The 12,943-nt window shown below is 52.7% G+C and overlaps 1 protein-coding gene across 8 annotated transcripts in view; it reads left to right on the forward strand.

Moving 5' to 3' along the window:
* Positions 1 to 12,943, forward strand: part of SYNJ2 (synaptojanin 2) — a 95,866-nt gene that overhangs the window by 56,779 nt on the left and 26,144 nt on the right. For all 8 annotated transcript variants that reach the window (XM_033867898.2, XM_033867894.2, XM_073789776.1 and 5 more), the window contains 4 exons: positions 6,436 to 6,497; positions 8,675 to 8,771; positions 11,242 to 11,414; positions 12,780 to 12,861. In XM_033867898.2, coding sequence (XP_033723789.1) covers positions 6,436 to 6,497; positions 8,675 to 8,771; positions 11,242 to 11,414; positions 12,780 to 12,861 — 414 coding nt within the window. The remainder of the gene's footprint in view (positions 1 to 6,435; positions 6,498 to 8,674; positions 8,772 to 11,241; positions 11,415 to 12,779; positions 12,862 to 12,943) is intronic.

The following is a 12,943-nucleotide window of genomic DNA, read 5'->3' on the forward strand; positions in this document are numbered from 1 at the left end:
CCCTTTGAAATTCATCTGTTTTACTCTCACGCAGTTTGGGATGGCTCCGTTATTATTATCAGCTAGTTTCTCCTTGCTTTGCACACCGTCTGTCTCTACAGGGTGTTCCAGGGGACGTGCCACACAAAGTCTGAATTCTCAGACCTTCAGAAACCTTCGTGGTTCCCCCTTTCTCCATTTCGTCTTCTCCAGGGCCTTCCTTTGGCCATTTCTGTCTTATTTCTAGGACTCTCCACACTCTGGTCTCCCTCTTCTAAAAACAAGACAAAACTTGTCAGTCCCCTCTTTAATTTTGGTCTCCAGCTTGACTCCTCTGGTGCTCCAGACACAGCCTGACCCTGCATTGGAACAACTGTCCCCCAGTCTGACTTGGGTCCGCATCCATGGACCTTGGGTGGCTTGCTTTTCTGTAGCTGTAGCATCTTTTAGACTCATAACACTTGTTAAGCCTCTTCCACAGCCTCCGTGGTTTCTTCAAAATAAGTTTCAAAAGGCTTTAGCGTTCATGAATCTTAAGGATTTGCTCACCTTTGGGTTTGATACCCGTGTTTATCCTCTAAATACAATCCCTCATCAAAGAGAGATGAGGTCATCTTCCTAGGGCACAGGAGGGCAACTTTCAGTCACCCTACCCGAACTATCAATAGCAAGCCTGATGAGCAGTCCTGGTTGTTTTTCTCTATTTTGAAAAATTCCCCCTCCTTCTTCACTTAGGTTAGATGAAAAGTGCAAAGATTTGGGGGTAAATAGCTTGCTTTTTAAGTTGCAGTGTTGCGCCTTCGCCCTTTTGCAGTTACCCCAAGGGAGTGGATGAGCCCCGCCGGGGTTGGGGCACGGAGGTGCGCAGAGAGGACCGTGGGATGATGGTTCGTCTGCACGTTATCACGGGCGTAGTGCCTTCATTACAAACTTCTGGGTCCTGACTGCATTTCCAGCAACCATGCACCTTTAGCAGTTCATCTTTATCTTGTTAGTAGGTTGTGCAGATTATAAATAGCCTTAGTTTACTCTTCTGTAAAATGGGATTGACGATAACAATCTCCTAGGGTTATGGAGAGGATTAAATGTCATAGGATGTATTAGAATGTAGCTCAGTATCTAGAATCTAAAAAGTACTAAAAAAGGTGGCTGTTAATGGTATTAATAACGTAAGTTATAGCATCTAAGAGACAAAAAGCACAAGTTGGCATTTGCATCAGGAGAAGCACGGCTCTTTGCGTCCTGCAAGCGGAGTAGGAGTTTCCTGTGAAGGCCCCACGAGGACACCATGCGGTGTAGTGACAGTGTCCTCACGTTTTTGCATTCATGTGCGGCACAAGCACCGGTCTCCTAGGCTCTTCCACTTCCCAGCCCTCATGCACAGCCTGGGGAAGCCATTTATTCATCCCACAGACACTCATCACATGGTACATGTAGGCACCTGACATCGGATGTCCCCCCCGACTTCGGGGTGGAGGTGACAGGACATAACAGTGTTGTACGACTAGAGCTGGGAGAGAGGAAGGCTGAGATCCCTGTGGCAGCTCTGGGGACGGACAGTCCACTCAGGCTGCAGGGGTGGGTGTCTGAACTGACCTGAGAGGGATTGGGTGGAATCACCCAGGCCAGGAAGGCAGCCTGCAGAGGGAACCACAGATGCAGGTGTTGCAACCGCTGCGTCAGAGCACATCTGGGGACCTGTGCTGGCTCTGCTCCCTGCAGCCCGGGCATGGGGGACAGGGGTCGTGGTGAAAGGTGAGACTGGAGAGGCCGGCGAGGCCCAGATGAACATGGGTTTTGTATGTTACACTAAGGAGTTTGACTTTTACCCCGGTGGTGGCCAAACTGCTGCACATTAGAATCACCTGGGCAGCGCATAAAATTCCTGGCACTCGAGGTGCATGCCATCCCAGTTACATCAGCACGTCTACGGGTGGGAGCAGGTATCAGTACTGTTTTGAAGACCCTTAGATGACTCCAATGTGCAGAAGGCTTGGGAATCACTCAAGGTTATGCTGGTAAAACAGTTTTTTTGGGGCCAGGAGGGAGAAGTTTGGGTTTGTAGCATTTGCCCATTTCCGTGGTGTAAATACTCCCATCAGAGCTGATTTCAAGCCAACAGCTTGAACTCGGAGCTGGGAAGAGGTGTGCGTGCCGTGGCTTGTGAGCCGGAAGGAGCTGGCTCTGTGCGCTCTGGACGCTGCGCCAAAGGGTTCAGGGGGTGGGTGATGAGGCCTAAGTAAGCTTTGGAGTTTGGAGGAAGAAGATGGAAGGTAAGGACACCAGGTGGGACGCTGGCATGGATCCATATCAGAGACGCTGGCTTTAACTAGGGGAGGCCGTGGAGGGGGAGGGAGAGGTTCGGAGATGCTGTCTGTGGCCCTGGGACCCTCTCAAGTGCTCAGGGAGGCTCTGTGTGGACTCAGCCAGGCATTATTCTTCCAGCCACTCCCTCCGGCTCAGCCTGGAATCTTTGGGATTGAACCTCTGACTTTAGGGACCAGACAGGAGTGAATGGCTGATGTCCACCTGGCCGGGGGAGGAAGGAGACTAAAAAAAGCAGCGCGGTCAGTTACTGAGTGCCGGGGCCAGCAGTGGTTTCATTTCAGCCCCGCGTGAAGCTGCTCCCTGAGGCTCTGACAGACTGTGGCCTCAGGACTAGGTGACACCAGAGAGGAGAGATGCAGGTCAGCGTCGGGACGTGCGGCCTTAGGCAGCTGGACTAACGGGTTGTCGAGCTGATGGACGAATGACCTCCCGGAGAGTGTCCGAGGCCCCCCTTCTGCCCACGCCCCGTCCACTTAGGAGGCGGGGGGACATGGCTGTGGGCAGGGTGCCCTGTGTGCGGGTGTAGACACAGACCCCCGGGCTGCTCTCGTCCCGCTGCCTTGTCCCCTCACAGGCATTCAAACCCCCAGCAAAAAGGGAACGAGACGATGATTAGGTGGAAACCAGCACCTCTCAGACTGTAGCCTGGGGGGCGTGTGTGTGCATATGTGAGCCACCTTGTGCAGGAGTCACCTGGGTACTTGTTAAAACACAGGTTCCTGGCCCCACCCCTGGAGACCTTCATTCAGTAGGTCTGAGGTGGGCCCTCAAATCTGCATTTCTAACAAGCTCTCAGGGCACACTGATGCTGCCGGTCCGGGGACCACACTTTGAGAACCACTGAAGTCAGGGATCCTTTCTGCCCATTTACTGCCCTGGTCATTCACTGTGGGTGGTGCCCTTAGTGTCATCAGCAGTGACGTTGGACTGACTGCTGTGGGGATGGGAACACGCCTCCAAGGGTCCTTCCTTGCCCTGTCCACACAGAGAGTCTGGGTGAGGGAGAAAGGGCCGAGGCATCCGAAGGGCCGTGCCCTGTCCCGGGGCTGGGCCGTGTCCTCTCCTGCTGTGGGCTGCTGCCTCCTGACTGGCCCCCAGCTTCCCCGAGTCCTGCAGATGCAGTCGTGCAGACTCGCTAGAAACACTTACGTGTGTTTTGGGGTCTTTGCACAGCGACCCAGTTGGTGGGAGTCAGCCAGGGACGGGAATTCAGGGTCTCCCGTCCCTTTGCCATCTCCACAGCACCCGGTGCCGTGTGGACCCCAGGTGTCAGGCTCACTAACTCAGACCTGCATGGGTTATGCAGTTCGTAACGGGACTTAGGTAATTCTTATCTCAGGGGAAGTTTAGAGCCAGAGATGGAGCTTCTGAGCCCCGAACCATTTTCTGATTCTCTTACTTGCTCCCATGGGAGTGAGTCTGAAAACAGCCGTACCTTCTTCCTGAAGCCAGGGGGGATTTCTTGCGGTGACTGACAGGCAGACGTGGAGCAAGTGGCCCCCGGGGCTCAGGGTCCCCTCAGAGGGTGGCTGGAGGAGCGTGGACTCGCTTTCCGCCGGCACCTTCCTTGTAAGTTCAGAAGAAAGACGGGCTGACCTGCCTTGGGTGCAGGACATGACCGTCTTCTGGGAACTCAGGGGCTGTGATGGTTTTGGGGGTTAAGTCACTGGCATTTCGTCAGCCAGGTGTCAATGGCCATCAGGAAGGGAGGGCAGAATACACACAAGATGAAGGTGTTTGGGTTGAGCCTTTCTTAGGAGCACCCACAGTTAAGAGCAAGATGCCTCCTTTTCGATGCCTTACTTTACTGGCTCATTTCCTTCGTGACCAACGTTTCTTAGGACCAGAAGGGACTACAGACTTTATTTGTAGAGTCATTTATGTGGACAAACCCAATCCCAGTAATTTCTAAATCTATTGCTGAGACACTAGTTTTCTAGATGGGTACTTTCCTCACGTGTGGAGAGGGACAGAGGTATTATCTGCAGCGTTAAGGGTCATAAAATAATGCTTCTCCCATGTTCAGTAATATCTACATCTGATGGTATGGATGAATCCAAGGACACCACTCTTACAACCTTCAATACCAAGCAAAACTGAGCAGTACATTTGAAGAAACTTTTTATCTTGAAATGATTTCAGACCTACAGAAAAGTTGTAAGAACGGTGTTGAAAGGACCCTTACACATCATTACCCGGATTCACTAAATGTTAACATCTTGCCACACACACCTATGCTTTATTTATTTCTGAATCACTTGAGAGTAGGTTGCATACATCTGTTTAGTCTGTTTACTTGTTAATGTTTCAGGATGTTTTCCCAAGGAGCAAATATATTCTCTTACATCACCACAGGGTAGGTACACATTCAGGAAATTTAACGTGGACACAGGACTTTAATCAGATCTGCAGCCTATATTCCAGGTTTATCAATTTTCTCAGTAATTAGTGTCCATCGTGGCTCCTTTCCCCCTTCAGTCCGGGATCCAGGCCAGCATCACATCCTGTATTTAGTTCTCACGTTTCCAGTCTCCTTTAATCTGGACCAGTTCCTCTGCCTTTCTGTCTTTCCTGAAGTTGATGTTTTTGGAGAATGTAGGTCTTCTTTTTCTGTAAATTGAATGTTCCTCATTTGGGGGTTTCCTGATATTTCATTATGACCAGGCTCGGGGTACTGATTCCTGGCCAGAATGCCGATCGACCGTGTCCTTCTCAGAGGTCCTTCCCATCTGGAAGTCCCCAGTGTCCCTCTGCCCCTCATTAGTGATGTTAGTTTTGAAAACTTGGGCAAGGTGTTCTTCAGTTTCTCCACTTATGCTTAATATGTGTTGTTGTTTTTTTGTGGTACGCGGGCCTCTCACTGTTGCAGCCTCTCCCGTCGCGGAGCACAGGCTCCGGACGCGCAGGCTCAGCGGCCATGGCTCACGGGCCCAGCCGCTCCGCGGCATGTGGGATCTTCCCGGACCGGGGCACGAACCCGTGTCCCTTGCATCGGCAGGCGGACTCTCAACCACTGCGCCACCAGGGAAGCCCAATATGTTTTACTTTTCAACTAACAAGTGATTTATGGAGACACTTTGAGACCATGCAAGTGCCCTACTCCTCATCAAATTTCCCCCCAAGATTTATGGCCAATGGATGATTTTTGCTGAATAATTTTTTACTATGATTGATATAAGATGATGATTTTCCACCACTCCCTCCATGTTTATCAGTTGGTATTTTCCGTAAGGAAGAACCCTCTCTTCTCCCTGTCCCACACGTGCCCCCCGGCTAGCCATCTACCCAGGCAGCCACCTACCCATGCACCTGCCCACCCATCCATCTGTCCATCCACTCATCCACCCATCCATCCAGCTCTCATCTGTATAGATTCATGGATTCCTATTTTATTCATCAGGTTATAATCCACTGCTGTCCTTACATTATTTATTTATTTTTTAACGTTTTTATTGGAGTATAATTGCTTTACAATGGTGTGTTAGTTTCTGCTTTATAACAAAGTGAATCAGTTATACATATGTCCCTGTATCTCTTCCCTCTTGCGTCTCCGTCCCTCCCACCCTCCCTATGTCCTTATATCATTCGATGTTCAGATTGTCCCAGGTCTGTTCAGAGAGAGTCCCCTCAGGCAATAACAATAAGTAGTTTTAAGTTTGTTTTTTAAGCTTCCAGTGTTAAATAGGTAGTTCTAAACAATAAGGCAAGGTCGTTTGCAGGTAGTCATGACAGCTCAGATTTTAGGGGCAGTCAAGATCCCTGGAGTTGCAGAAGAGGCTGGAAGCGGTTTCTTTCTCCCGGTTGGCTTAGCCTTACCTCTGTACCACAGAAGGGTTTGTGGATCTGATGTGGGCCTCATGGTCTTACCCTGAAGTTTGTCTTCTGTTTGTAGCAGAGCCCAGCCGGCGTGGTCCATGCTGCAGTTAGGACGGGGCTGAAGCAGAGCCAGGCGCAGGCTGCAGCACCTGCGTTCAGGGCCCGGCCGTCCTGAGCTGTACATTGGCCATGGAGGGGCCGAGTGGCTCCTATTTGTGGCCTGGCTGGCAGCAAGAGGGCGAGTGGGAAGGCCATTGCGTACTGGGTTCGCAGGGCGGGAGGAGTCACCGGTGTCCTTTCTCTTTGATTTAGGTGGGTTCCCATCATCTGAGACTCAACAGAGGCCTGGAAGCCAACGCCCCTGCTTTCGACAGGTAGGGTCCTCCGGCCGCATCCGAAGTCTGTTGTCCTTCCTCCCATCAGACAGTAGTACAGGAGCCAGGGTGCCATGGGAAATGGGAGACCCCAAATCTGGAATCTGAATCTGCTTTTTACTTTGGTTCTTTATACAAAAAGGCAGCTTACAAAATGGAATGTTTACTTGCTTTCAGTTTTCCGTGAAGGTTCATTCATAAATGCTCAGGTAACACTTTGCAATTATTTTATCTTATCAGTTCCTTCTGCATTGAAGCTTTATCCATTTGTCCTGGTTAATAAGGGATCATCTAAACTGTAGGATATTTCTAAGCTGGTTTGTTTGTGTTTTTAAGGTAACATATTCCCAGGCTTTAAAAAGTCACAGTGTGGAAAGGTATAAAGGAAGACGTAGAAGTACCCTAACTCCCAATTCCCACTGTTAGTTAGTTTTCTATGTATAGTTCTAGAAAAGATTCTGACTTATACATAGTTCTTTTTTTTTTTTTTTTTGCTTCATTGGGTCTTCGTTGCTGCGCATGGGCTTTCTCTAGTTGCGGCGAGCAGGGGCTACTCTTCATTGCGGTGCACAGGCTTCTCATTGCGGTGGCTTCTCTTGTTGCAGAACACAGGCTCAAGGCGCACGGGCTTCAGTAGTTGTGGCTTGTGGGCTCTAGAGCGCAGGCTCAGTAGTTGTGGCGCATGGGCTTAGTTGCTCCGCAGCATGTGGGGTCTTCCCGGACCAGGGCTCGAACCCATGTCCCCTGCATTGGCAGGCGGATTCTTAACCACTGCACCACCAAGGAAGTCCTCAAAGTAATTTTTTAAAATGTTTGAATCATTCTAGCCGAAGCTTCATTTGGACTTTAAATTTGCTTGCAGCCTTCTTATTTACCTTAAGATTGGTGACACCAGCCCCCCTAATTAGCATGTTACACACAGGGCACACTCAGTGCTGAGCAGCTCAGACTCCCCACCTGAGCAGGGCCTGCTCTGTCTGCACCTGTCAGACCTCAGGCCAGGATGCACCTTCTCCGGGGAGGCGGAACCAAAAGAGCCCGGAGGGGCCAGGCCACACATGTTGTTTCTTCTGGCACCTTCCCCCGGGGCTTCCACATAGCATGGCTCCAGGGGCCGTGCACAGCCTACCGGCTGTGAGGAGGCCCTGATCTCCCAGATTTGACCCAGCCCTGCATCCTCCCCCTGGGAGGGACGGCAGACAGGGCAGGGCTGCCAGGAGCATGGCCCTGGGAGAATGCTTCTTCATGGGGGCGGAGCTTGTCTTCAGCTGTCTGCAGAGGGACATAAACTGCCCACTTCAGGATCCACATTCGTCTGCGCAGTGCTGTCCCTCCGAGTTAGTAAGAGAGTCCCTTTTTCTCTTATTGGGCTAAAAATGGTTCTTTTGTGATAATTAACTTTAAAAAATTCCATTTATGGGACAAACATGTTACTGTAGAAATTTGGAAAGTACAAAAAATGTTTAAAAGAAGGAAAGAACTTAAAATCACATAAAATTCTACCACTTTTAACATTGTGGTGTGTTATTTTTTTCTCGTGTTAGATGTTAAGATTGTAGTATTAAATTAATTTTACATTTGCTTTTTGCATTGTGTATTTCCCCTTTTTAAAAAAACTACATTTAAATATTTCTAACAGTATTAAAATTATAAAGTTACTTTTCAAAAGCTGCTGGTAAAAGACAAATATTAGAGTCTCTCCCTGCTATTTCAATGTATGTATTTAAAAATAGCCTCTGGTATACAAAGAACTTTCCTAAGACCGAAATTTCATTATACCTTCTGGTTGAGGTTAAACATCACGAAATGCAGCACTTAGATGAAAAAATTGGACCCTGAGGTTGATGCTTCTCCCACCAGTTTTTCTAGTTCTTAGGAGGTACCAAGTGAAGTGGATTAACTTCAGAGATACGCACGTCACATTTCTAAGGCCCTGTTAATGAAAGGCCAGGTTAGCTGTTCTGGGTTTAATGGAGGACTTTACAGAAAGTCCAGCGTATCCTCCACCTGATACCACGTGTGTTTAGAAGTTTGATGTGCTGTGTACTCTTGGCCAGTGCCTTTCGTGGGGAACAGCTCATCCAGGACCTCCAGTGCCTGGCAGGTCCCCTCAAGGGCGGGGCCGTCAGCGTGTGTCGCGGGGACATGGCATCATGCGTGGCCCTGCTCTGTTGCAGGCACATGGTGCTTCTCAAGGAGCAATATGGGAAGCAAGTGGTCGTGAACCTGCTGGGGAGCAGAGGCGGAGAGGAGGTGCTCAACAGAGCCTTCAAGGTACCTGGCTTCCCCGCCTGGGAGGGCAGGGAGTGAGGGAGCCGAGGGGCCCCTGCTGAGGGTGGGCTTCCATGGGGACTGGGGACAACAGCCCTGCTTTCCTCACGTCGGGGGAGGCTTTTTCCATCAGAGCTTCCGCATCAGGTGATTCGGGCTACTGACAAATGCAGTTTAATTTTTGTACAGCAATGGTTGGGAGAATTTGCTCAAAATGAAAACAGGGCATCTCCCATCTCCAGCTGCATTTCCTCCACTGCTCCCCACTGGGGCATCGACCACTCAGGGTGGCCAGGCCTTTCCCTGGCTCTCTTGGACGGACACACACACGCGTGAACGCACACATGCATGCACGTGCACACGTACGTTTGGGCTTCACCCCACGCATCTCTGACCTGCTCGGGGAGCCAGAGTTCCCTCTTCCCTTGTTGGTCTGGCCCAGCTGCTGGCCAGCACCTTGTGGCACGTTCACACAGACACCCGCAGGGCACTTGTGCCTCGCTTTAAAGCAAGCAACCCTAGATAATTTCCTCCGGTGAACATGGAGCCTTCAAGTCATCCATCCTTGTGTGGGCTGCTCCTGAGAGCTGCTTCCTGTGTCCAGCTTTCCGTGGGCTCCCCGCGGCTTCCGGCACACGTTCAAGGGAGATGCGTGGAGAAACCCTGGGCGGGGAGGGAGCCGTGAGCAAAAGGCTCCGCCCACCTCGCCTGCATCTCTCCGTTCCCAGTGCTCCCACGTGTATTCGGTCTACTGTAGGCCAAGCTGCAGAATGAGCTGTGGGCTGTGGGCCTCCACAGTCCTTTCCCAGCAGTCCATGTTCCCTGCTGAATGGGAAAAAAACCCTGTGGTTGTTCAGAGCTCAAGGAAGCCCCTTATGGAGAGAGTTTGAAGTCACACCTCCCTTCACGGGAAGAGTGTTCCCTGTGGTCCTGGCCCCTGGCCAGTAGAAGCTGAATCCAGCTGGGCGCTCATTTCCCTCTGTTTAGGGAAGCCATGTGCTTGGAGCTGAGACTTGCTGGTGGCCAGTTTCACTTGGCCAGACCTGCTTTTCCTGTTTGGTTTGTTGCTACTGGCAACAAGCTCGGGAAGCATCTCCTCTGCCACCCATCTTGGCAGCCGTGCGGGCAGTTTATTTTAAGGAAGAAGAAGGGGAAAAAAAACCCTCAAGAATTTTTCCCCTTTATGCTTTGATGTTGGGGAGAAGGTGTCCTCAGCACGCCCCATCAGCTGGTGGGCCCCTGCGCTGGAAAGGCAGGAGGTGACTGCAGGCCTCTGGCCCAGCAGGGGAGACCAGACCCCTGGGCAGGTAGGAGGTAAGAGGTGGACCTTACCTGGAGAGACCTGGGTCATGGTCCCAACTGGGGTATCACATAGAAGGCGCTCCCTCAGCCTGTCAGCTCTGCCACGCTGAGGGCCACGCACAGGCAGCCGGCCTGTGACCCGTGGTTATCAGGCCACAGGGGCCCAGGCACTTGCTCCAGATCGTGAAGCCCCCGAGTGTGAATGCTTCAGCCTGGCCGGCTGCTTCCCAGCAAGACCTTCCTGATGACGGCAGCGGAGCGCTAACTTGCGTCCTAGCGCAGGAGGGACGGGCGCTCAGAGTCCTCGGGACCAGATGGCCTGAAGCCCTTCTAGTCCTTCAGAGTCACTCGTCTCTGGCTGGGCAAATGCTGGACAAGGCTGACCTGAAGCCGCACGGGAGGGTGTGGTTGGCGACCCGAGGCTGGGTGCCCTGGGAAGGCAGTGGTTCATCCTCTGCCCCGGGTCTGCCTGGTGAGGGTGCTGAGGAGTTGCTGGCTGGGGCTCCTGGTGTGGAAGGCAGACCTCGGCCAGGGCACCATGCCTGCCAGGCACCCACTGGCCGTGCTTCCTCACGTCTGGCTCCGCCTTCAGTCCAGCTCACGTGCTGGCCCCGGGCCCGAGTGGGCCCTGAGCCCCTGTCTCCCCCACCCTGGAGTTTCACTGGGCTGCGCCTCCCCTCACTGGGCGGCCTGGAGGACTTGCCGAGGGACCTGGCCGCCTCTGAGCACACCCTCCCGGAGTCTTGCCTTGTCAGGGCGGGACTGGTTACCAGGGCAACAGGAGCTGGATTATGAGCTCCGCAGCCTGCTGTGCTGCCCTGTACCTGGTGTGCCTGTGGCACTCGGGAGCCTGCAGAACAGAGCAGTCCTTCCCCGTGGGCGTCCTCCAGAGAGCCCTCTGGGAGGTGATGTTGGTGCAGGGCCCTGGGCTGCCCCGGGGAGCCACACCCACTCTGGCTGTCTTTTGTCCAAGGTGGACCTTGTGCCCTTCAGGCAAGATGCTCTTTGTGGTTTTGGCCCCAGGGCCTTTGTTCTGTGCTGCCCTTTCCGGGTCGGGGCTGGTAAACCACAGGGTCCACCGTAAGCCTTCAAGCTAAGCCCTGCACCGTGTCGAGTGACACAGTTGGCCACTCAGATGCCCTGCCACCCTCTCCCTTCCGTCCCCTTTCAGAAGCTGCTCTGGGCTTCTTGCCACGCTGGCGACACGCCTATGATCAACTTTGACTTCCATCAGTTTGCCAAAGGCGGGAAGCTAGAGAAATTGGAGAACCTGCTGAGGCCACAGTTGAAGCTGCACTGGGATGACTTTGATGTGTTTGCCAGGGGCAAGAATGTAAGTCCACGGTGAGTCTCACCTGCATCTTGTCGTCCCGCCGGGTGAGCTGCCGAGTGGCAGGGGCTCTGCCGGGAGTGCGCCCTCCCTCGCCGCTCCTACACTTGCAGTTTCTGGGGCCGCAGGCTCGGTGATATCGGGCACCTTGGATTCTGGCCTTCTCCTTTCCCTTCCCACAATCGGAGATGCTTGTGAATTTTGTGAGCAGATGATAAATCATGGTTTTCTGGCAAAATGGACTGATGGCGGGGACCGGGTTAAACGGTGGAGCCGTGGTGACCATATAACTTATCATCTGAACTGTGATGAAAATTAGCAAGAGTGAAGCGGGGGCAGCTGGCATAAACCCATTGCCTAAGGGAACTGGGATGTGGATTCCCTGCTCAGAGTGGAGGAGAAGGAAGTCCAGTTTCCGCGATTCCATATTTGCAGATTTGCCCACTTGCTGAAGTTTATTTGTGACCCCAAACTCCTGGAGCGTTCACGGTCACTCACCAGACCTGCTCAGAACAGTGAGAAAGTCGAGGCGCCTGCCGTGCACGTTCCCGGCTGAGGTGGGGCCGGGCCCCGCTCGGCCTTCTTGTTTCAACTCCCCTGCAAACAGGTGTTCCCGTACCGTCTGCAGGGTGCCACGTCTTCGCTATTTTGTGCATCTTGTCGGAGATTTCACTGTTTAAAATGCCCCCCCCCCCAGGCGTGGTGCTAAGTGCTGTCCAGGGTCCTAAGCCCAGGAAGGGTGTGACGTGCCTCAGGGAGAGAGTACGTGTGTTCGTTCAGGCACGAGTTACAGCGCTGATGGCCAAGACTTGATTGTGGATGAATCAACAATATATATTAAATTAGGTGTCTTTAAACAGAGACATACATAAAACAAGGTTATGTATGGATTAGTCGATGAAAATACACGAGTAGAGGCTCACGGGAACATAGCCCCCCAGGAGCAGTGGCTCCGCGGCTGCTGCTTTGCTGACAGTTCAGTTCGCTAACGGTTCACGCAACTTTCTAGAACGTGACTAGGGTGACAACGAGATTTGACTGTCTTTGTGACGGCCCTGGTGTGCAGGCTGCCGAGAGCGCGCTCTGGACTCGGCCACCCCTCCAGCAGTGCTGGGACCCACCGCGCCGCGTACCGCTGGGGAGCCCCCGCTGGGGTTTCCGTGGGGAAGACAAACAGCTTAGGATCCACCGGGCTGAGTAATCTGGTGGCTTTGGGCTGCCCGGGTGGGCTCTAGTTGGCAGGTGGCCTCCCAGGGAGGAGGTGAGGGGTTCTTTCTCGGGACGAGGCTCCTTGGGGGCCTGCAGTCAGATGGGCCGTTGTGCCACGGGCAGTGCTCCTTCCAGCAGAACTTGTAACTTGTGTGTGTTGTTTCCTGAAGTTTTCAGAAAGGCACTTTGCGGATGAACTGTCTCGACTGCCTGGACCGAACCAACACGGTGCAGAGCTTCATCGCCCTCGAGGTCTGTCTCTCGGGCCGTCTGTGTCCTGTCCTGTGCCTTCAGGGGGATGGGCTGGGCTCAGCACCCTTGTCGGCAAGATGAG

This window comes from Tursiops truncatus, chromosome 12, assembly GCF_011762595.2.
Source record: "Tursiops truncatus isolate mTurTru1 chromosome 12, mTurTru1.mat.Y, whole genome shotgun sequence".
Taxonomy (NCBI): domain Eukaryota; kingdom Metazoa; phylum Chordata; class Mammalia; order Artiodactyla; family Delphinidae; genus Tursiops; species Tursiops truncatus.